Source organism: Narcine bancroftii, chromosome 3 (genome assembly GCF_036971445.1).
Source record: "Narcine bancroftii isolate sNarBan1 chromosome 3, sNarBan1.hap1, whole genome shotgun sequence".
NCBI lineage: Eukaryota > Metazoa > Chordata > Chondrichthyes > Torpediniformes > Narcinidae > Narcine > Narcine bancroftii.
In genome coordinates, this window is record NC_091471.1 from 103,589,865 (window position 1) to 103,615,442 (window position 25,578).

The 25,578-nt window shown below is 38.4% G+C and overlaps 1 protein-coding gene across 1 annotated transcript in view; it reads left to right on the forward strand.

Moving 5' to 3' along the window:
* The first annotated feature begins 403 nt into the window (after nucleotides 1-403).
* The window catches only part of fryl (furry homolog, like), a 345,361-nt gene continuing 320,186 nt past the window's right edge, over nucleotides 404-25,578 (forward strand). The window contains exon 1 of the mRNA XM_069924697.1: nucleotides 404-672. Within this exon, the coding sequence (XP_069780798.1) occupies nucleotides 486-672 (187 nt within the window). The 5' untranslated portion in view covers nucleotides 404-485. The remainder of the gene's footprint in view (nucleotides 673-25,578) is intronic.

Below are 25,578 nucleotides of genomic sequence, written 5' to 3' on the forward strand. Positions count from 1 at the left end.
TGCACGTTATCTCTAGTGAACAGAGATATTGGAAATATGAGGTTGCACCCACTGAGAATGAGTCTGAGTGCAGGAGGTTTGGAAATTGATAAAGCAGAAGCCAAGTTCATGTCACTCCTAACTGCATAATACCTGATGTTCAAATTAATAACATACATTTTCAGTTTTTTAAAATCCATTGTCAAAGTGGATTCTGCTATGTCTATAAAATTAATATTTTTATTCAAAAGTGTACCTTCAAACTTTTGTCGTTTCGTGCACTTTTTAATCAATTTGCAAGGCAAGCATGTATCTCAAAACTTGATAGCTGCATGTTGATTTGCAGCTTTTGGGCACCTCCCAATTCCCCAATTACATCATTGTGAAATTCAATGCAAATAATCCACCTTTGTGTACAGTATTAAGGCTGTTTTGAGTATGCACTCAATGTATGGCTAAGGCATTTAAGCTGCTGCATTTATATTGAGAGACTTCAAATGTGAGCAATGGATTTTTTGAAGCGAGCAGTTCCTGCTGCTCTATCTGGGGAAGTGCTTTTGGATGTTGAGTCAAAGGATCGTGATGGTGTTCCGAAGCTTTTAAAAATGAGACGTTTCGGTCTGCTTTCAGTGGAACATGCAACAGAAGAAATAAATAATACAATTCATCTACAGGATCTGGACCCATCAAAAGGTGCATTTCACTTTAGTATATCTTACTGTAGTTGGGCAAACATTGGTCATTTAATAACCCTTTGGAATTTGTATAAGATTTAAGATCATTTCATTTGTATCATACTGTTAGCGTTGAAATCTTGTGTTGCCCATTTCCGATCATCTTATTTTATAAAAACATTTTCAAAAGGTAGATAAAAAAGATAAATCTTGAAAATTACTTAGTTTTGTGACACAATGAAACCTTTTTCAACCCATCTGATTGGTTATGTGACTTTTTTTAAGAAATGATCAAGAGCTTTGGTAAAATATGGAGGAATATGAAAACTTGGTTAAGTGTTATTTGTTGGTAAACAAGAAGTCTGCTGATTCTGGAGACAAGTACAAAACACAAAATTACTGGAAAGCAATAGAATTCCTGATGAAGGTTTCCATCCTGAAACCTTGACTGCCTATTGCTTTCCAGGGATGCTGCATGACGTACTGAGTTCCTCCAGTATTTTTATATATTATATTCGTACTGTAAATTGTATTTGTTCCTTATTTTGTATCTGAAGTTGGTTGGGTGAATATGTGTTATTGGAATTTAAAAAAACCTTATGTGACATCATGTTTAAATTTAGAGAAGATTTGATGCTTAATTTCTGATTTAAATTTTTAAACACTGTGGGGACCCTTTTTAAGTTATTTTAATAATTTAAAAAATATTTTATTTGTGATTTTCCAAACTTAAACTCAAACAATTTTTTGAATATTTTATTTATAGTTTTTCCGCTCAAACTCCAACAATTGTCAATATCATTAATATCATTATCAACAATATTAGCAGTTTTTATTTACATTTCATACTTGTTAATTCCATACAATCATCTCTTAGAGTTTAAGTTCTTTTTATCCCCTCCCCCCCACAACATTGAATACTTAACACCAGACTAATTATACTTGCACACAATAACCAAAACACTCACACAAAGGTATGAAACTTATATTTGAGGGATTATGGGTTTGTCATGTCGTGGTAGTCAGCGCATAGGCTGCCTTCCTTTTTACGTGGCTTTCCCTGGTTAGAATGGGATGGATCCCCTCCACTCCCCACCAGTCCACCAGTTGAGGGGTGGATTAGGAGGGTAGGGTAGGGTGAAGAGCCACAGAGATCCATGCTACAATTATGCCCCTAAGTAGTTTAAGTAGGGTTGCCACACCTTTAAAATGTACTATATTGTTTCCTTAGGTTGTAGGTGATTTTCTCCAGGGGTTAGGGTTAAGGGTTAGGGTTATAACAAATTGAATTTGAAATTTGGACAGCTTAATTGTAAGTCTTATGTCCATTATGTTTCCTAACAGGAACAACTCTGGGTCCTGTGGGAAATCTTCACCTATAATTTTTTTCTAGGATTTGGCCTAGTTCCACCCAGAAGGGTCTCACTTTAGTACGTATCCAGCTTGTGCACACAAAAGTTCCTGTTACAATGCCTTATCTAAAATTATCATAGGTCTGATAATTCAGGTTTAGATCTGTTCAATTTTTGCAGCGTCATGTACTGCGGGTGTAGAAAAGTATATTGTACCAGCCTGTACTGTGCATTAACGGTTGCAGTCATGCTGATGCTACACAAGTCGGACCAGCACCGCCCATCAATTGTTATTCCTAGGTCCCACTCCCACTTCTGCTTTGATTTGTGAAAGCCTAGTTTAGGTCCTTCCACGGAGCACGAAATACATTGGAGAGATGAACTTCCGTGTGCTCCCTCTTTGATTCATGCCCTCTTTGTCACTGCACTCTAGTTGGATCTAATTTGTCCTGTAGAAAAGATCTTATCTGAAGGAGGCAGTGAAGCATCTTATTTGATAAAGTTATACTTATTCCTAAGTTGCTCAAACATTAACCGTCCCTGCTTGTAACAGTCCTCTGTGCACCTGATGCCATTATGATGCCAGGTGTCCAAGATCTTGTTACCCACCATCAATGGTATTAATCTATTTGGAGTCGGGCGTTTTTAGAGGCAGCCCCACTAGGTTCCTACATATTTGTTAATTTTATTCCAAATGAGAATTATGGGGCTGCCTTTCTTTTCTAATAGGAATTTAGCATCCCATTTATAAATAAAATGCTCTGCAACCTGCTCACTTATCACATGCAGGTCAATTTGTGCCCAGGATGGTACACCTTCCCCCTCGAAGAGGAAGGCGATATATCTCGACTGGGCTGCCCAATAGTATTTTTTAAAGTCTGGCATTCGCAATCCACCAAGAGTATATTCCCAGATCAATTTTTCCAGAGACCCTGGCTACCTTTCCATTCCATAGGAATCTTCTCACTCCCGCAAGTAAATTTTTGAAGAATCCCATGGCAGCGGTACACATTCATCGTAATATAGTTAACTCTGCCCACTAATGTCATGGGCAGGGACATCCATCTATTTAGATCCTCAACAATTTTCCCAAGCAAAGGGAGGAAAGGTAATTTAACTTCGATAAATTATTCAAATTATTATCTTTTCTAACTCCAAGATATTTGATTCCATTTTGCAGCCACTTTAGTTGACTATTTTCTTGATATTGGCTGTTAACCTCCTTTGTAAGTGGTATGATTTCACATTTATCCCAATTGATCTTAAACCTGGAGATCTCCCCATAGTCCTCCAGAGTGGAGTGCAGCTTGGGCAACAAGCTTGCCGGGTCTGTCAGATATATCAGAACATCATCGGCAAATAAATTCATTTTATGTTCTTCCTGGCCTGTTCTGAAGCCTTTAATATCTGGATCCTGGCAAATGGCCTCAGCTAATGGCTCCGTGGCTTGTACAAACAGAGCTGGAGATACGATCTAGTCAGTGGGAAGGCTGGAGAAATTTGTCCATTAGTCACAAATTTAGCCTTGGGTGCATCTTTCATCCAATTTATAAAAGTTGGACCTAGCCGCAAATTTCCCAGCATTTAAAAAAAAAAAATCCCACTCTAACCTGTCACATCCCTTTTCTGCATCTAGGGGCACAGCTAAGTCCCTCTCATTTTTGTTTTGTGCCAAATGCATGATACTCAATAATCTGCCAATGTTATCCGCTGCCTGTCTTTTCTTTACAAAGCCTGCTTGGTCCTTATTATTAACTTGTAGCAGGGTCACTACTGCTACACCCAGGTTATAGCTCCTGGGATGTAGCTCGAAACTTGTGGAGGGAAGAAGACGCGCATGCGAGTAAAGTGTATTCAAAACTGAGTGTATTCAGGGAAAGCTCTGGCTGGGGCGTGGCTTGATCAGGCCGGCAACCGATTGGTTGGTTCCAGCATCAGGGCCCTGATAGGGCCCCCTATGATCTGACATCAGTGGTTGGCGAGTGTCGCCATTCCACTGGCAGTCGATGGAAACTGGTGTCTCAGTCCATGCAAGTTCTTGCTGTTCGCCATGTTCGATGGCCATTTCCAGTGTTGGCCTGAGCCGTGGCCGGTACAAGCTTTGGCAAATGTTTTGCCTATCTATTTGCCAGGGTTCTGGCCAGTATTTTATAATCTGTGTTTAATAGAGAAATAGGTCTATAAGAAAATGGCATTTGTGGATCCTTGTCTTTTTAAATTTCTTACTTGTTAGAGCCCTGTGAACCTGATTTTTGTAAGTCATTTTCTAGACAAGTAATTTGCTGTTCTAATTCATCTACCTCCCTCGTATATTCATTTCTAACTGTTATAGTGTACCCAATTATCTGGCCTCAACAGTTTTCCTTGAGAGTATCCCATACAAGAAATTTATCTGGAGTAGAGGCACAGTTCGTCTTGCAGAACATATCTATCTGCGCACTTATAAAATTACAAAACTCCCAGTTCTTTAACAGCCATGTATTGAGATGCCACCTATTTACTGTATCCTGCTTATTTGGCAATCCTATTATTAATAATAGGGTGTGAACTCAAACAGTTATCAACGTTATCAGTGTCAATGTTAACAGTATCAGCATTGACTACAGTTTACAGTTATCAGTTTTATACAAAGTTTTCTGCAGAGTTCAAGCTCTTTCAGTTCCCCTCCCTCCCTACCCCCACCCTCAACATTTAGCACTTAACTAACCACACCATTCAAGACATTCATATCAAAGGTATAAGACGTATATCAGGATTTTATGGGTTTGTCATGACACGGCGGCCAGCGCTCAGGCTGTTTTCTTCTCTTGACTTTTCCTGTGTGGGATGGATTGGAACCCTCCCCCCACCTCCTTCCCACTCTGACTGAGTGAAGCCCAATGGTCCACACTATAATTGTGCTCCTATGGAATTTAAGAATGGTTGCCAACTTTTCAAAAAAGTGTTATACTTTTTTTCTTAAGTTGTAAGTAATTTTCTCGAGGGGAACACAGCTTTGCATTTCTGTGTTCCAGCGAATAATGCTCAGACAGGAGTTGGATTTCCAGGTACTTACTGGCCATTGCCAATGTGATAATTACAAATTGGATTTGAAATCTGGACAGATTAATTGTAAGTCTTATGTCCATTATGTTTCCTAACAGGAACAACTCTGGGACCTGTGAAAATTCTTTACCTATAATTTTTTCTAGGATTTGGCCTAGTTCCACCCAGAAGTATTCTGGTTTAGATTTGTTCAATTTTTGCGGTGTCAAGTACAGCTGGTGTAGAAAATTGTATTGTACCAGCCTGTACTGCACATTAACAATTATAGCTATGCTGATCCGACACAGGTAAGACCAGCTCCACTCATCAATTGTTATTCCTTGGTCCGACTCCCACCTCTGCCTTGATTTGTGAAGGCCTTCTGCTTGGAGCAAGAAATACATTGGCGAGATGAACTTCAGTGTGTTCCCCCTTCGAATCATGGCCTCTTTGTTGCTTTACATTGGTAGGGCCATAGACAAACCTAATTTTTCCTGCAGTAAAGATCTTATCTGAAGGTTGCAGTAAAACATCCTATTTCATAAATCATATTTATGCCTGAGTTGTTCAAATGACATTAGCTGCCCCCACTTGTAACAGTCCTATACACACCTGTTGCCATTATGACGCCAGGTGTCCAGGATCTTGTAACCTACTGTCAATGGTATTGATCTATTTGGAGTTGGGCGTGTTTTTGGAGACAGCACCCCCCCCCCCCTTTGATTCCTAGATATTGGTTAATTTTAATGCAAATTAAGATGATTTGTTTTAGTATAGGGCTGCCTATTTTCCCAGAAACTATTTACCGTTCCATGTATAAATGAAGTTCTCTGCTACCATCTCACCTAGCTTGTGCAGATCAATTTGTGATAATTACAAACTGGATTTGAAATTTGGACAGATGGTGCACTTCCCCATTCAAAGAGTGAGGCGATGTATCTCGACTGGGCTGCCCAATAGTATTTCTTGAAGTCTTGCATTTGTAATCTGCCCAGACTGTAATCCCAGGTCAATTTTTCAATGGAGACTCTGGCTACATTTCCATTACATAAAAATGTTCTTAATCATGAGGGAAAATTTTGGAAGAATCCCTGGGGCAATGCCATGGGCAGGGTCTGGAAAAGATACTTAAATCTCAGCAACATGTTCATTTTAACACAGTTGACTCTGCCCACTAAAGTTATGGACAGGGACAACCATCTATTTAAGTCCTCCTCAATTCTCCCAAGCAAAGGAGTACAATTTAGTGTATATTAATTATTCAATTTATTGTCTATTCTGACTCCTAGATATTTGATCCTGTTTTGTGGCCACTTGAAATAACTGTTTTCTTGATATTGACTGTAATCCCCCTTAGTAAATGGCATGGTTTCATTCTTGTCCCAATTGACCTTATAGCTGGAGAGCTTCCCATAGTCTTCCAGAGTAGAATGCAGTTTGAACAACGAGTTTGCTGGGTCTATCAGACATATCAGTATGTCATTGGGAAATAAATTGATTTTATGTTCTTCCTGGCCTGCTCTAAAACCCTTGATGTCTGGATCCTGGCGAATGGCTTTGGTTAGTGGGTCCATAGCTCATACGAACAGGGCTGGAGATAGCGGGCACCCTTGACTACTTGATCTTGTCAGTGGGAAAGTTGAAAAAATTTGTCCGTTGGTCACAACTTTAGCCTTGGGCGCATGGTACAGCACTCTTATCCAATTGATAAAAGTTGGCCCTAACCCCAACTTTTCTAGCACTTTAAATAAAAAGTCCCACTCCAATCTGTCAAATTCCTTTTCTGCATCCAGGGCCACAGCTAGGCCCCTCTTGTTTCTGGTTTGTGGCAAATGCATTATACTGAACAGTCTACCAATGTTATCTGCAACTTGTCTTTTTTTCACAAAGCCCTGTTGATCTTTATTAATTTGTTTCGGCAAATGTTTCACCAATCTATTTGCCAGGACTTTGGCAAGTATCTTATAATCCGTGTTTGATAGTGAAATGGTCTATAAGAAGATGGTGTTCGCGGAATCTTGTCTTTCTTAAGGATCATCTTAATGATTGCTGTCAAAAAAGATTCCAGGAGGGTATCGGTCTCCATTGCTTGGTCGACCACCTCCATTTAAAGAGGCATCAATAAATCTTTAAATTCCTTATAAAACTCAGGTGGAAATGCATCCTCCCCTGCTTTCCCATTCTCTTCCATGTAAGGAAGATCTTGGCCTTCCTGTACTTGTGGGTGTAAATTTGGTATTTTGAATTTAGATAGGAACCCATTGGCTTTATTGGACCTCCCTATAAATTCTGATTTATATAAACCCTCAGAATTCCCTGAAGGTCTCATTAATCTCTTTTGGTTTATGGGTGATCCTGCCATTCCCAGTTGGTACTGCATTGATCATTCTTGAGGCCTGTTTTGTCCTCAAATGCCAAGAAAACTGTTTTGTCCTCAAATGCCAAGAAAATACTTTGTGGGCTTTCTCTCCCAATTCATAGTATCTTTATTTTTTGTAATGGTCCTCTGAACCATATTTTTAAAAAAAATCCTTTTCTAGACGAGTAATTTCCTGTTCTAATTCGTACACCTCCCTAACATATTTATTAATTGTTTTGGTCCATCCAATTATTTGACCTCTCAAATATGCTTTGAGCATATCCCATAGGAGGAATTTATCTGGAGTAGAGGTTCATTTGGTCTCTCAGAATATGTCTATCTGCACTGTTATGTAACTACAATACTCCAGCTTCTTTAACAGCAACGTATTAAGGCCCCATCTGAATACTGTCTCCTGCTTATCTGGCATTTCTATTGTTAATGTCAGGGGTGAATGTTCTGAAAGAAGTCTCGCTGTGTACTCAGCCTCCATGATCCTACCCTGTACATGGGCTGAAGCTGAGAAAAAAATCTATTCTCGAGTTGGAGTCATGAGTTTTGAGAAGAAGAAATAATCCCTCTCCCTTGGATGCTTCTGCTTCCACATGTCTATCAAGTCCAGCTCCTTCTTACTGTCAATGGTAGCCCTCATAGCCTTTGTTTTGGTAATTTTCTTTATTGATTTATCTAAGACAGGATCCAGACAAAAATTAAAATCTCCCCCAACCAGAATGTTTTCCTTTCCCTCTGCCAATCCCAGGAAAATGTCCTGTATGAACTTTTTGTCATCAAAGTTAGGGGTGTACATGTTTACTAAGGTCCAGGATTCTGAATATATTTGAAAGTGCACAATTACAAATCTTCCTGTTCTGTCTGTAATCACATTCTGCATTCTCACTGGAACACACTTCATTATTAGAATTTCCACCTTCCCTGCATTTGAGCTGAACGAGGAGGCTATTACCTAGCCCACCCATCCCCTTTTTTAGTTTTTGGTGTTCCCGCTCCATTAAATATGTTTCTTGGAGAAAGGCCAGATCTTCTCCCATTTTTTAAAATGTGGGCCAAGACTCTTTTTCTCTTCACTTTCCCATTCAAGCCATTAATGTTAAATCTAACATACTTCATACTTTTAGCTATTGCCTCAGAGATTCTAAGGCTTGTGTTTTCCCCATACCTCCACAACCCCGTGCCCATCATTTGTCCAACCTTTATCATTCAGCCATCAGCCCCAGTATGCCAGCCCATGACAAATCCTGGGAAGATAAAACAAAAACCACAAACCCAAAAAGGACATAAGAAAAAAAAAATTCAACACAAGAAGAAAAAGGGGAAAAAATACCCAAAAGTAACACAAAATACTCCAACAAATCGCAACCCCTTATAACATCTGCCATTAAAACTACTTACCACCCCCATACTTTTATAATCTTTGATTTGTTATGAAGGTAGAACTGTTGATTAATGAGGTGGTAATGTATTACTCTGTTAAAAATTCTGTCTTTTTTTGCCAAACAGCTTCTTTCTTGGTGGTGGGTTTTGATTTTTCCTTTTTTTAATAAAATATCAATACAATATAATCTGTTTGATTAAAATGTGGAGAACATTGAAAAATGAAATGATGTAATTTAAGAGTAATGTATCTTTTTGAATTTTAACATACTGTATATCCACCTGTACTCTATTTTTGGATGTGAAATTTCAATGTTCATAAAAACATTGAAAAAGAAAAAGATTAATCATGTAAAAAAAGCAAACATTATTTTAAAAAATAAATTTGCTTGCAAATATGTCTAAACTAATAATCTAAATTACTTACTTCATTCACATACCAATGGAAGGGAATGTTTGCACCTTCTGTTAATGACTCCTAAAAGGTGTTCACCAGAAAGTGTTTTAAAGATACGAAAGGTTTCCTTTATCTTTCTTAAATTTAGTGAGGAATAGATCTCACTCTTTTGTGAACAATGAATTAGTTTTGTCTTTTCCTAAAGAACTAAAAATTGGAGAATCAAATTTCCAGTTGATTACCTGTTTTACTCATTATAAAATGCCTTCAGATTTTTAAAAAAAGAAATATTTGAAACCTTAGCTTTGATATTGCCTGAGTGATTATGTTCTTTCCTTTAAGGAAAGTATTATATTTGCTTTTTTTTAAAAAAAGTTTTGAATGATTATGGATTTTACTGATGGATATCTATTTTATCACTATTCCACTATTAAAATATAGCCATTTTATTTGTTGAACTATTGTATAAATGAAAAATCCAGATTTTGTTAACAGAGATCGTCACTTTAGATCAGACAAAACTGACAAGAGATAATAGAAATAACCATCAAAGATGCATTGGTATTGCAATTAATGGCAATGTAATTTGTGAAATAATCACAGAGAATATTGAGAATGACAAGATAACCACGTAATCTGATCTGTATGAGAGATTTCAGTACCCATCAGCTTTTGTTACTTTCTAACTATCATCTACTATATAAAATACTATAATTTCTGGTCATTCTTCCTTTAAATGGGATCACCACAGCCTTCTTGAAACTCACTTGCATCTTGTGCAAATGGTACTTTTGCCAAACAACAGACTAATCAGCAGGAGGTAAATGACCAGGCAACAAAATAGCCATGGAAATGACCAATGACATACAAGAGACTGCAAAAGTTGTAATATGGAGCAATAAACAAGCTGCTGGAAGATCTCAGTGGGTGAAGTCACATCTGTGGGGAAAAATAGAATTGTCAACATTTCAGGCCATTTCCCTTGATAAAGATTATCCATATATTCAAGCATTTGTTTGTAAAGCAACAACATCAGCAAGACATTATAAAAGTTAAGATAGGATTTAGTCTCAACACATATGGATCCATGTTCTCTTCTACCAAGATGGTCATGGACAAATAAATACATCTGTGACTGGTAGATTAGTAAGGATGGGATTAAATATATTTCTGGACTGTTTGTTGCTTCGAGACTATTAAATTTTAAATAGTTTCCCAGATTGTTTCTCATCACAAGCTTGGCCTCATGATTGCATCTTCATTACTGTCCCATTTCAGTCAACATTGCTACTCCTGATATTGGACCTAGAAATCTCCCCCACGCACAGTGCTGTTTTAAGGTGATCAATGTGGAAGACAGTGGTTTCATAGCTGAGGGAGTATCACAGATGATAACCTCAAGGTCATTTGCATGCCTGTGTTAAACCAAATGCCCAAGAATTAATAGGCTATGTCACCCTTTATGTATTGTGATGGAGACGTTTGGTGCATTGTTGTTTGCAAGTTTCCAGGAATATGACCATTTCAGCCTGTGGTTTTTGTCATAAATTCCTAGAATTTTCAGAGATTGCCAAACTTTATTTTTGTTTCCAATTTTCAGAGTTGATTGGATGTTCCATTCATTTATCATCTTAAATTCAGAATCCAGGATGATACAGCAAGGTCGATGCAGTTGTATTATTTACAACTGTTTGTGAAGGTATTTCAGAGCCACAGCAGTGTGGTTGACTCTTGTAGCATGTAGTTCAGACCATGCAGGCAGATTTCATTCCCAAAAAGACAACAGCAAACCATATGGTACTTTGACTATGACCCATTAGTTTCAAAGTAATTGTACCTGATGCTTTTTTTATTCTTGCTTTATGGAAGTAACTGAAATTAAGCACTTCTGCTGCAGAAGGAGGATTTGGATGCATCATTTGATCCATTTTGAAACAGCAAAGAACAAGGAAATAAAAGTTTTTGCTCAAGTTATTTCCTCATCACGTTTACTCGTATGTCACAAATTCACAGTACCTGAAAGTTATTATCCTTAATCATTAATGTTTTTATAGACTGAAATGTTGGGAAAATCGCAGAAAAAATTAACATAATTACTCCCCATGTGGCCTTTCACACTGGGCACCTTTTTAGACTGCAAGTACCTGAGTGCAACAGTCCCGGTGATTGGACGTCAGTAGAGTGATTGATAGTCAACAAATTTTTCTGGTACAATTTACACTGCAGGCTTCCTCCAAAAAGTTGTAGGGGCTCCTGCAGGATAAATCACGGTGCAGGAATTGACTCAAAATTCCTGCACATTCCTTTTTAGTCTGCCTGTGCAGCAGCAAAATTCCTTGATTGTGCCGTTACATGCCTGCAGTCTAAAAACCACTTTGCAACAGCCTATTTTCCTGATAAGTTATCGCATGTGCAGGTGACAATGAGTGAGAAGTTGTTGTTTGTACACCATTTAGCCAAGTTTTCAATCTCCCTCCTGTATGCTGACTCATTACCCCCCTTTTATACAGTCCAGTCAGCAAAGTTGTAAATGCTGTTATTGTCACACAGTCATAAGTGTGAAACGAGTGGAACAGGGGTCTAAGAATGAGTCTTGTGGTGCTCCGTTATTGATGGAGGGGAGATTCTTACCAATTCCCTTTGATTGTAGTATCGAGGTAAGGAAATCCAAGAACCAATTACACAGTGGGATATTGAGGCCCAGGTCTTGGATCAGTTTTGAGGGATGATGGTGTTGAAAGCTGAACTGTAGTTGATAAAGAGCATCCTGATGTATGTGTCTTTGCTGTCCAGGTCCTCCAGGGCTTTGTGTAGAGCCAGTGAGATGGCATCTGCTGTTGACCTAAAGCTGTGGTAGGCATAATGGAAGGAATCCATGTCACTGCTCAGACAGGAGCTGGTATGCTTCAACATCACCTTTCAAAACACTTCACTGTGGATGTGAGTACCACTGGTTGGTAGTCATTTAGGCAGGTTACCACTTTGCATGTCCTCCAAGGCAATCCAGTCCTGGTATTTAAAAAAAAAACTCTTATTTTCCTCTCTCTTTTCTGTGATGAAATGCAGCTCATAATTTTCTCATTATTCATCAGTTTTGTTTCAATGTTCGAGAGCTATTTAACATGGTGATTTCAGTTGAGATAAATTCTGACCTTCCTGAAAATATTCTGATATAATTTGCAGTGTTAGTCACCTGATGCAATAATCCTTGTTTTTTTCCATTGCTACTGGATGAACGAATTTTCAATCTGGACTTTATTGATGTGTTTGGCTTAATATTGTACTGTAATAACACTGTAATAGTCTTTAAAATGTTTTATTTTATGCTATTTTTAAAATGTATATAATTTTAATAAATGATTCTAGTATTGTTTGGAAAATAGCTATGTTCCTTTTTTAAAAAATCTTCTAATTTCTTTAATATGTAAGAATTTTAACAATAAGAATAATTTTAATTATAGTATTGTCCTGAGAAAATGCATGGGTGAAATAACATCCGTGACTAAACCTGTATGCACACGTGAGCCCTCATGAATATTTCCCACTTAACTTCTTCCACTCTAAGTAGATCTCCAATGACTTCATCAACTTGTTGAAATATTTTGGTTATAATTGCGCAATAGATGGGAAATTAAGTCAAATTTATCCAGTATGTATTGGTACATCACTGACATGATGGTTATCAACATCAGGAGACCCAGGGGACTTTGCTCCATTGACATTGACAGCTCCACCATTAAGGTCATCAAGAATATCTTGTTCCTTGAGGTGCACTTGGCAGAGAATCTCACCTGGTCCCTTAACATCAGTTCCATAGCTAAGAAAGCCCAGCAGTGCCTCTACATACTGCGAAGGCTGAAGAAAGTTCATCTCCCACCCTCCTTCTTCACTACGTTCTTCAGAGGATGTATCAAGGGCCTCCTATGCAACTGCATCACTGCTTAGTTTGGTAGCTGTACCTCCTCAGACCGCAAGGCCCTGCAGAGGATAGTGAAGTCAGCGGAAAAGATCATCGAGGGCTTTCTTCCTATCATGAAGATTATCTACGACACTAGATGCAGGCGGAAGGTGATAAACATTGTGAAGGACTCCACACACCCTTTAAGTAAACTGTTCTCCCTTCTGCCATCTGGTAGGAAGTACTGGAGCACTTGGGCCCTTGTGTACAGATTGGGCAATTCCCCCCCACCACCCTACCCCAGGCAAGGCCATCAAATTCCTGAATTCCTAGAACATATGTGCATAGAGTACCTTGGTACCAGGGACTCTTACAGTATTAATATTTAATTGTTTGTGCTTAAGTATTTTAACATATTTTTGTAAATCTGCTCCGTGGTTCTGGAGAAATGCTATCTTGCCTTTACTGTGCAAGCCATGGTATGAACGATAAATAAAGGTGACTTGACTTGATTAACATTGGCTTTAACTCAACCCCCTTTCCCACTTGCATCCCATTAAATTTGGCTGTTCAGTGTCCTGGGATAGGAATGGGGGTTTGGTTTTTCACATTTGACTACTCCTAACTGGGACAGTGAACGCTTTCACACTTGTAAGGAGCCATCCCAAGGATTAGGACTATTCTACCATCTACTGGTGATGTCATGACACATCGAATGATGGTGAACCTGCCCTAAATTCTGATCAATATATTATGATTTTATATTTGAACAAAATTAATCATGCATAATTATAACATATTTAAGTTTTATGTACAGTGCAGTATGAACCCTTCAGCTCCTGTTGTTGTGCTGACCTATATAAACTTTAGTAGGGACCGTGGGAAAGTGTGAGCAATAAATAGTAATAGTGGATAACTTTTAAACCGGGTTGGAAAGTTTGGAGCGTTATAGTGCACAATTTATATAGCATGGGAAAGTTGGTAGCACTATCGTACAATTTATAAATACTGTGATACTGTGGGGGGGGGGGGGAGGACGCGATGGTGGACCTGCCCTCCCAGAATTCCATGCGGCAGAGAAAGGGCTGTATACATTGAGCATTCAAAGAGGGGTTTCTCTGCCTCATGGCATTCTGGGAAGTCAGGTTTGCCATTACTTTTTTCCCATGGTCTTTATAAATCATGCATAACGCTACCAATTTTCCCATGCTGTTTAAAAATTGCCCACTATTGCTATTTATTTCCTCTCTCTCTCCCTCCCCCCCCCCCACCCCTGCGACTTTACCATGGCAAAATTTATACCTTCATTTTAATCTTTTCTTCCTGCACTCATGCAAAAACTTGGGTCATTTCAATCCCACAATGCAATTACCCCTTTCACACTTGCCTAATTACAATGCCAGCATCTGCACCCACTGGGGATTGCACTAGGGGTTGCGGCTGTCAATCCCCGGTGTGAGATGACGTCATCTGACACTGGCATTGAGTTGATTTTGCTTTCACACTTGCCACTTTAAAGGCCAATTGATTGGCATTTGATTCCTGGGATCATTTGCAAGTGTGAAAGGGGCTTCAGACTCTTCTGCCCTACCAGTTATCTTTTCGTTTCTTTGTGGCTGTTTGTATTAAATTCTAAATGTTATTGTATGAATAAGAATCAAATGATAACTAAGTCATTATCTTTAAAAAAAATGTTTCATTTTAGCTTTCACTGAGGAAGTTGTCACAGTATATCTTAAACTAGTAAACAAAATCTATTGCAATCATTATATTTTTGTATTGGTAAATGCTGACCTCAAGAAAAAAACAAGGGAGATGGCAAGACTCCTTATTTCAATGTCTACTTATTTTAATGGTAACTGGATATTGGAAGCTGATGCCAAAAGAACATTGAAAAAGGTCAGGAAATTAGTTGATCATCAAGTGTTTATAAAAAAAACTTTGTGCAACAGGAATCACAGTATGTGATTGCATCATAAATGTTGAATTGAATGAAATGATAAATGAAGCAGCAGTTATATTTATGTGTGGGAAAAAGTTGTAAATGAGACATTTCTTCATTGGCTGAAATGCAAGGTTAAAGCAGGACCAGAATTGTTACTTATCTTTAATTAGGATTTTATTGGTTTTAAAATGTGAAGGCATGATTAGATTTTATTTTTCTCCACAAGATGTAGCTTTCATTTTTTTCAGGACAGCATTTAATGTCCATTTCAATTTCTTTTGGGAAGGTTATCGTAAGTTTTCTGGGACTGCTGCAGAGCCTTTGGTGAACATTCTTCCCCTTTTTCTCCACGATCTCCTTTACTCATCTTCTGCACAAATTTATTTATTTTAAAATTTAACCCATCACAATATTTGCACCTGTGATACTGCTGCAAAGCAATGCATTTCACAATATGTTAATGACAATAAATTCTAATTCTGGTTAGGCTGTTTCAGTATTTTATTCTGGGACAATGAAGGAATGGTGATATATCTTCATTGCCAACCAAAGCAAATACATTTTCTTCTGCCACAAGACTTTTTTGTGGGAAAATGAACCAGGTACGATTTGAGGGAGAACTATAAATAAAACTGAAATTTTGCAGTGTACGATGTGTTTGCAGGAATGCATATCTTTCACAAATTGTGGAATATTCTTTTTAGTTATGAGTGGTCATATATTATTTTATGGATAAGAGGAGGAATTTACAAAAGGGCATCATCAAACTAATTATGCAAAATAGAATTTATTTATATTCACTTGACATTTGAAGAATACATGAACATTTAACAATTAAAATTAAATTTCAGTTAAAAATACAATGTATTACGAGCCCAGAGGACCCCAAAACCCAGCAGCAATAGATATTCACCAAGACAAATGATTACTTAAACAAAAGTTGCTTTTAATTATCTTTAAACATGAAAACAGAATAACACTTTAACTTATCACTGTTAACTTAACTTAAATTAACCCCCTTCCAATTCTAAGCACACGTTTATGTAATGTGTGTGTAAGTTCAGAAAACTTCTTTGGTTCACAGTCCAATCTCACTTCTCATTCCTCCAAGTTCACTGTTTGCAGGCAATTCTTATACTGTGCACAGAATTTAACATTTATAAAGTTCACCAGGCTTGGTGCTTGAAAGGTAAATGGTTACCACTCAGGAAGGGTCTTGTCGGTTTTCAGAGAGAGATTTGTTATACATTTACTTCCATCAGCCACTTTTGTATCTTGCCGAAGAAACTTTCCCCCCACCCCCAGGGTTCTCCAGATGATGACCTCTTTCAGGTCACCACAGAGTTCCTTTTTAACCAGTCATTTCTCTCCTCTTGCATGAACAACAAGGGCTTTGACCAGGCTGAACTAAGAACTTACAACCCATCTTCCAAATGGGGTTTTCCACAAATTTGCCAGCTTGTCCTGTTCCAGTCCCAGCTGCTGTTGCTGACTGTAACACTGCAGACGTGATCTCTGTGTTTGTCCCTTTCTCTCTCTCTCTCTCTCTCTCTCTCTCTCTCTCTCTCCCAGAGAGAAAGCCTGTTTGACTCTCTCTGCTTGCAAAACCACATGACCCTCTTAGAACAGCAAGTTCCCTTCCAGACAATATGCAGCTCGGACAAACTCTTTTATCTGTTGCCTTTTTGTAAACAACAATCCATTAGTGAATTCTCTTGGGCACTCTCTAAAGCTCTTGCAAAGGCTCTGAGGCCACAACATGTCTTGCATTAGCAGAGCTCTAGTATTTCAAATAAGATCTGTTTTAAAGTATTTGTATGTGACCTACACTAACAAATATTTCCCAATTTATCTCCCAAAAACTCTGTCACAAATGTTAAATATATTTTTCTTGAAATCAGTTTAGATTTCAGATTTCAGATGTATTGACAGAGTACATACATGACATTACATACAACCCTGAGATTTGTTTTCTGAATTACCAATTATTGGTAGTGCAAAAAAAACTGTACACAGCTTATGCATGTAAACAGATAATGAACTGTAAACATAATGACTGTGCAATACAGAGAGAATTAAAAAAAAAATCTTAAATGAAAACAATTAAATTAAATCAAAGAATTGAATATAGGAGTTTGGATGTTAAGGTAAAGTTGTATAAGACATTGGTGAGGCCAAATTTGGAGAATTGGTTGCCTAACTACAGGAAGGATATCAGTAAGATTGAAAGATGCAGAGAAGATTTAACAGGATGTTGCTGAGTCTTCAGGAGTTGAGTTTCAGGGAATGATTAAACAAATTATGACATTCCTTGGAGCGTAGAAGAATGAGGGGAGATTTGACAGAGGTTTACAAATTATAAGGAGTATGGACAGTGTAATTGCGAGTTGGCTCTTTCCACTTAGATGAGGAGATATAAATGTGAGAGGACATGGCTTTAGGGTGAAAGGGGAAAGGTTTTGGGGGGACGTTAGGGGAAAATTCTTCACTCAGAGAGTGGAGGGAGTGTGGAATGAGCTGTCGTCCGATGTGGTAAATGCAGGCTTGCTCTTACGTTTTAAGAATAAATTGGATAGATGCATGGATGGGAGAGGTCTGGAATGTTATGACCTGGATGCAGGTCAATGGGACTAGCAGAATTTTATTTCGGCATAGACTTGAAGAGCTGAATGGCCTGTTTTCTGTGATGTAGTGTTCTATGGTTCTAATTTCGTCTTTTGTGGGAAATGTTCTGAACTTAAAAGTTGGGTCTTCATGATTCAGCTGTACAAAGTGTTGGTGACTTACTGTGTGTAGTTCTGGTTGCCCAGCCAGAGGAAGGATATCAATAAATAGGAAGGGGTGCACCAAAAATTCACTTAGATGTTTCTGGGACTGGAAGTAAAGGTTTATAACCACTGTTTTGGGTCTGAGCCCTTCATCAGGGTATGAGCAAAAAGCAGGCAGGTCCATGAATGAAAATTTGAGGAAAGAACTGGAGAGGAGGAAAGAAGGGGCAGGGGGAGGAGCCAAGATTTATAGGCAAGAGGTCAGAGAGGATATTGGTGGGAGACCAGAAAAGGAAAAAGCTGAGAAGTAGGGCAAGGGGGAAGTTTTCTGAATGGAGAGGTAAAGGGGTAGAGAGCTGGACGAAAGGAGACAGAGGGATAGGGAAAGAGAGAGAGGGACGAGAAAAGGCCTAATGCAAAGCAGATGTCAATGTTAATGCCATATGGTTGGATAGTGCTGAGAAAGTTTGATAGTATATGAGGCCATGGTCAGTTTGACAACATGCCAAATCTCCTCAGATTCCTTGGAAAGTAGAGGTGTTGTTGTAGCTTCTTTATGGTTTCCTCAAAATGATAGCTTCTTTGCTGTTATCCTGCTTTTGGACAATATTGTCAAAATCTTAATCCAGGGCTATTGGGCATTGTAAGAGGGAGCCTCAGTCAACCCGAAAATCTGTATTTCTGGCACTTGCAATCCCCTTAAGTGCCGGATAATGGGAATTTTACTGTAATTAGAATTTACCTTGGAATACAACATGTTTTTAATTCTACATGGGACACAGATCAGTCATGATCTTTTTTAATTGTGGAGCAGGCTCAATGGGCCAGATAACCTTTCTCAGCTCCTATTTATTGTAATCTTGTGTATTGATGTTGCAAGGCATATTGCCCAATTTTTTTATGTTTTATGTCTTGTGAAAATATAAGATTTTTGAAAGTTTTTCAGTATGTTGGTCTAAAGCAGGAATTTGATTAACTGAATTCTTTCAATTTCTCAAAACTGATCTTTTACATCTATAATATTGGAGCAGAATGAAAACTATGCATGATACTTTGACATTTTCAGGTGATATCAATTATTTATTAACAATAACACACCCTTCAGAACCATCAAGCCCGTTCCACCCAAATACACCCATGTGACTAATTAACCTACTAACCCCCATCATCTTTGAAATGTGGGAGAAAACTGGGCGACCCGGTAGCCTAAAATGGTAGTGCAATGCCATTACGGTACCAGCGACCTGGGTTTGAATCCAGCACTGTCTGTATGGCATGTTTGTATGTTCTCCCTGCGTGTGCATGTGTTTCCTCCGGGAGTTCACATTTCCTCCTGCCCTTTAAAAACTTGCAGGGTTAGTATGTTCATTGGTGTATTTGGATGGCATGAGCTCAGTGACAGGAAGGGCCTGTTACTGTGCTGTATGTCTGAATATAAATGTAAAGATTTTAAGAAGCTGGAGCACCCAGAGGAAATCCATGCATAGAATGTAGAAACTCCTTACAGAATGTGGCTTATTCAAATCTGAGTTGCTGGGGCTGTAATAGCTTTGTACTAACTGCTACATTAATTGTTCACAAGAAGTTGAGCTGTTTTGTTTCCCAATTTCCTTCTTAATTTCCAAATTCTTCTTAATTTCAAAATGATAGCTTCTTTGCTGTTATCCTGCTTTTGGACAATATTGTCAAAATCTTAATGTTTCCTAACATATTCATCAGGTCGGGATTCAAGGTCGTGATGAATGAGATTAACTGACTAATTTTCTTCCAATTCCTCCTTGTTGCATTGTAAATTTCAAATGTTTTGATCAATACCAACTCATTTAGTATGGAATAAAAAATAATTTAACTCCTCTGTTCCCTCTCTGACAAGGCAAATCTTCACCTTATTATTAGAATTATCCATGACTAATTAATGAGCAGGTAGATTGTTGCACTTCATTTGTTGGATTTGTCAGAGATTGCTTAAGCAATATATTGTTAAATAATTTGACTATGAAACGATCAGACGTTGAAATTAGATTTTTGTAACTCCTCCATCTCCTTGATCACTATTTTAACCAGATTATGGAGTCAAATACATTTGCATCAAGGATGTTTGCATGCTTCAGAGTCCTTTCACCATTATGTTCCGTAGCTATCAACCTCTTTGAGCAATTTATGTTTTGAAATTGCTGGAATATTTCAAGGACATGAATTAAAATGACAGTGAGAGGTTGAATTCAATTGTAGGAAATCTAAGTTGCCTGTAGAGGAAATCCTGTGCCATAAACTTGAGTCTTTTGGCGGAAATGACTTGATGATTGATGAGATTGTCGAATAGTGTATATTGTCTATATTGCTTTAATTAATCATGGTAGGCTCGTCCACAAGATTCAACCACAAGGGGTCTAATTTAGTAAACTGGATGCAAAATTAGCTTGGTCTCAGAATACTGGGTAGTGGTGAAGGCGTGTTCCTCTTACTGGAGATCTATGATAAGTGGGGTTTTTTTTTTGCCAGGATCAGTGCAGGGGTCTCTGTTATGTATAGATAATCTGAATTAAACTGTAAGTAGTATGATTGACAAGTTTGCTGATAGTGAGGCGTTTTGGATAATGAGGAAGGTTATCAAAGGATATGGCAGCGAGATGGCAGATGTAATTTAATCCATATAAGTAGGAGGTGTTAAATTTTGACAATGAAATGCAAGGTTAAAGTATACAGAAATGGTAGGACCTTTAGGAGCACAGTTGGACAAAGGAATCTTGTGGTATGAGTCTTGTGGTATAGCATATGGATAGGGCCAAAAAGAAGGCATAAGTAGGGAAAATTTGTGTTTATCAGTCAGGACATTGGGTATAAATGTTGGGAAGTCGTGTGTTCAGTTCTAGTCTCCACATTAATGGAGGCTTTGGAGAGGATTCAGATGAGGTTTATCAGGATATTAATTGGAGAGATTATCAATAAAGGGAAATGGGATGAACTTTGGTTGTTTTTACTGGAGCATCAGAGGCTGAGAGGCAATCTGACAGAAGTTTGTAACATTCTGAGAAGCGTGGATAATCAAGGAGAGGAAACAAGAGAGAGCAGGCTTCAGATTTGGGGTCTTGAATGTGGTTATTTGTAGGCCCCCCCATTGCTGGACAACATGTGGGAACATTGGAAAAAGTTGTGCTCATGGTGGTGGTAACTAGGGCTGGCATGTCCTTGACCACATGTCTTTTCTCTCTTTTTGGGAAGATAATACTGAAGAGTGGCAACTCTTTGCTAGCCCTTGAAAGGCACACAAAGCAGCTTTTCACTGCATTTTGGTTTATGTGGCAATAATAAATAAATCTATATCTCTCAAAAATAGTTTATGCCAATGAGTAGGCACCAAATAAGTAAAATGGATTTCATCTCTCATGTATTGGCTTTTCTACATTTTTTCTCCAATGTATTTTAATTTTCTAATGTAGGGGTGGCTAAACTAACTTAATGCAAGAGCCACTCGATAAATTTTCGATTTTTGAGAGCTGAAAAAAATGAAAACATACTACATACACACTTATACTCTTACATGCATATTTGTTATAAATTTTTTATATAAATATTAAGAAATGCATGTAAATAATAAAATTTATTCATGGATGTAGTTTTTAAACTGCTAATTTGTATTAGTTTCAGTAATCAAAAAGAACACAGACTGTATATACTCATGTAATAGTTGAATTTTATGGATCAATATTTAAGGTAAAAATTAGGGGTTGACTATTACACACGTACTTTTTTTGACCTTTATCACTCAGAGTGTTTGGAGCCTGAATGGCTGGGTGGTAAGTCCGCTTCGGGGCATTAGAGCTCAGATGGGCAGGTGGCCAGGGCCTAGGTAAGAGTCTACAGTTGGGGTGTCAGAAGCTTGGGTAGGAGGGCTGTCGGGGTGTTGGGAGCTTGGATGCGAGGGTGGGTGGCAAGTCTGAATTTGGTGTAATGGAAGTTCAGAAGGGTGGGTGGCCTGGGCCAAGGTGAGAATCCCAGGTCAAGATGTCAGGTGCTGTGGTGGCTGGGTGGCCTGGGCCTTGGTGAGAGTCCACGGTCGAGGCGTCCAGAAGATGGGTGGTGGGGGCTGGACGAGAGGCCATGGTTGGGGCATTGGGGACTCAGATGGGCGGTGGGGGTGAGGAGGTTGACCTTTACCTGGAATCAACTGTTACATGCATATAAATGGTACACATACCAAATATTTGTGATCGCAAGCCACGCCAACTAAAATTGCTATTGTGAACACCGGCTTATATGATTCCTTGTATGTCTCAGCTAACATAGTTCCACAAACTGCACATGGCTCATGAGCTGTGGATTGGCCTCTCCTGAAGTTAAAAAAAAAACACTGCTTTCTTTTCCCCGTTAGATTTATTAATGACATACAGTTTCTACTCTGTCACAAATGAAATAATTCTATCTGTATATGCACTGCCCAACTTGTAATAATAATTCCAATGACTTCCATTCGGTGACCTGTTTATTAAATTACCAACAGGCCCTTCAGTCAACGATGTGTCGACCTATGCTCATCTCCAAAGGTTAGTTGGTTAGTTTTTAATGGTAATGTAATACTGCAACCATTCTCGGACAAGATAAAAGAGCAGCAGCCAGTAATGTTTATTTTTATTGAGAACAAAATAATTTTGTAATTTTAAAAATTTAAGTACCATCTAATTATATTACAAGCATATTTTCCGGAATTGTGATTACTGGTGAATAGTTCATAGCCCTTGTAATCTGAAGGATCTCAGACAGGCCTTTCCTTTTTTTCCCTTTATCTTGTCTTCCATATGGTCCTGAAACTTGGTTGAATTTTTCTTAAATTTTCTGATCTCAATTCCTTGATAAAACCTAGTCAATCATTGTCATTTTAATGACATTTTAACAGCGTCCATGATTTCAACGATTTCACTGTCACTTTTCACAAATGTGCTGCCACTTTTAACCCCATCTGATGAGTTCCATGCAGGTCAGTATATCATGGTAATTCAACAATTTGTCTGCTATATTATTAAAAATTGTGCACATGGAAGAACTATCATCTCTGTCTTCCTGCCAATGTCAGATGTTGTGAACAATTGCTGATCTCTTAATATTGCCTAATTAATAGCCGTACAGTTTTGATTTACACATGTCTTTGTTTCCTGAAGAAGTAAAACTAATTGCATTAATGGTCACTGCATAGTTTGGCTACTTCAACAGATATTTGCATATTGTCTCAATTCTGCAGCATCTCAGATAATTATCAAATCAAATTGTAGTTGATAAAATTATCGTCACATGAATGGTTTATATTTTAGTTGCATAGAGCTATAACTTAATTAGTTAAACCTTATGTTCACAATTTTACAATTATTCACAGTAAGAGATTGAAGGGTTTATATAATCCAATAGCTGTTGTAATCAGTTCTGGAGTCATTTTGTAAATAGGCAAGGATAGCAGAATCTTGGAGCACTGAAGTTAGGAAGGCCACCCAAGACTGTATTGGAAAAATCACAACTTCAGGTTTAAAAAAAAATAGAATAGATTAGTGTGTCATCCATTTACAATATTATTAAGGTAGAAACAAGTGAATAGGGAAGGAATATGGCATCATGAGATCATCTTTTTTAACCACTTTGGAAAGATGAGCACAAATAGAATAAGACCATGCCAGTATAAATTAAATTTGACACCAAATACAGGTCGATAATGAAATAAGACTCAAACCATATGAACTATAACTAGTAACCTGTCTTTAATTTGGATTAAAATTCCAAGAGCAGCAAGTGTTAATTCTGCTCAGCCAGAAGGATATTTAATCTATTTTTAAAAGTCCTTGCAAGCTCGGATGCTGAAAATGCCCCATGTCCTGTGGACCATGCATTAAAAGTATGTAATTTACAAGGGTGCTGAAAGTCCCACAATATTATTCAAATATCACAAGCATACAAGTTTTCAAATAAGCAATCCAAGCAACTGTAACAAAAGTTAGGTGCTGATTTGTGATTCTCCTGTGTGCAAATAGCTGCTATTTTCTTGACAATGACTAGCCAATGAATTCCAAAATAACTATGTTAAGCTCCAGAGAAGCAATAAAAGTGGTTGGTTGTCATCAAAATGATTACTTCTGAGATACATTATCTGAAATGTTATAAATATATTAATAAGTGGGGATTTTTAAATCCTGGAACGGGGAATAAATCTGCTTTGAGGATTTGGGACGTTGACCTTTTCAATGTTTAAAAATTGATGACCGATGAGGAAATAACATCCAAAGGGAAAATGGGTATTCTGTACTGTACCTAATCACATAAAGTAAAGATGCAGGTGAGCAAGCAATAAGGACAAAATAGCGCCTTTGGAAGACTACACAAAAGAGTCTGGAAAAACAACCAACTGAAAAACCTCACAAAGATAAGCGTATACAGAGCCGTTGTCATACCCACACTCCTGTTCGGCTCCGAATCATGGGTCCTCTACCGGCATCACCTACGGCTCCTAGAACGCTTCCACCAGCGTTGTCTCCGCTCCATCCTCAACGTTCATTGGAGCGACTTCATCACCAACATCGAGGTACTCGAGATGGCAGAGGCTGACAGCATCGAATCCACGCTGCTGAAGATCCAACTGCGCTGGGTAGGTCACGTCTCCAGAATGGAGGACCATCGCCTTTCCAAGATCGTGTTCTATGGCGAGCTCTCCACTGGCCACCGAGACAGAGGTGCACCAAAGAAGAGGTACAAGGACTGCCTAAAGAAATCTCTTGGTGCCTGCCACATTGACCACCGCCAGTGGGCTGATATCGCCTCAAACCGTGCATCTTGGCACCTCACAGTTCGGCGGGTAGCAACCTCCTTTGAAGAAGACCGCAGAGCCCACCTCACTGACAAAAGACAAAGGAGGAAAAACCCAACACCCAACCCCAACCCACCAATTTTCCCTTGCAACCGCTGCAACCGTGTCTGCCTGTCCCGCATCGGACTTGTCAGCCACAAACGAGCCTGCAGCTGACGTGGACATTACCCCTCCATAAATCTTCGTCCGCGAAGCCAAGCCAAAGAAAAAGATTTATAAGAAAATGTAGGCGATGTCTTGCATAATTATGCAGGGCTTTGGCTGAACAACATCTTGAGCATTATTTTTCTACTGAAAAAATCCATTTGCCAAACAGGAGATGCAACAAAAATTGACCAAGCTGGTTTCTGAGATGTCAGTTTGCTGTATGAGAGATTCAGGGAGTGGATGATGCTTGTGTTTTCTGGAGTTCAAAGAATGAAAAGTGATCTCTGTGACATTCACAAAATCCAACAATGCTCAACAACTTTGTTTCAGGGACGATGCTCCCTGTCTTGAGAAATCTGAAACCAGGGATTACATTTCTGACTGAGATGAGAAATTTTCTTTGTTAGACTTAACCACTCATTGTTAATGTATACTATTAATGTAAAGCAACTCAAGATGCTTTATAATGTGTATTAATTTACTGCTATGGGCCACGTTTTGGTGTAATGTTGCCTGCCGCACCACTCTTCCCCCCCCCCCCCCCCCACACACACACACACACACACATACAAACACACACGTTGCTCTGACATCTTGCATTTAATATATTTAAATTGACTTTTTTTATCAATTTAAAATATCATAGGAGCAGAAAAGATAACTATAAATAGAACATAACACTGTGACAGCAAGGAAACGGGAGATGTGGGATTAGTAAATCGCAAGAGAGTGTAAGAGGGTTTGTTTTGTTTGGAATTTGGAATGCTTGCGCCTCTTGGTTGCAAGTCTTGAAGAAGTG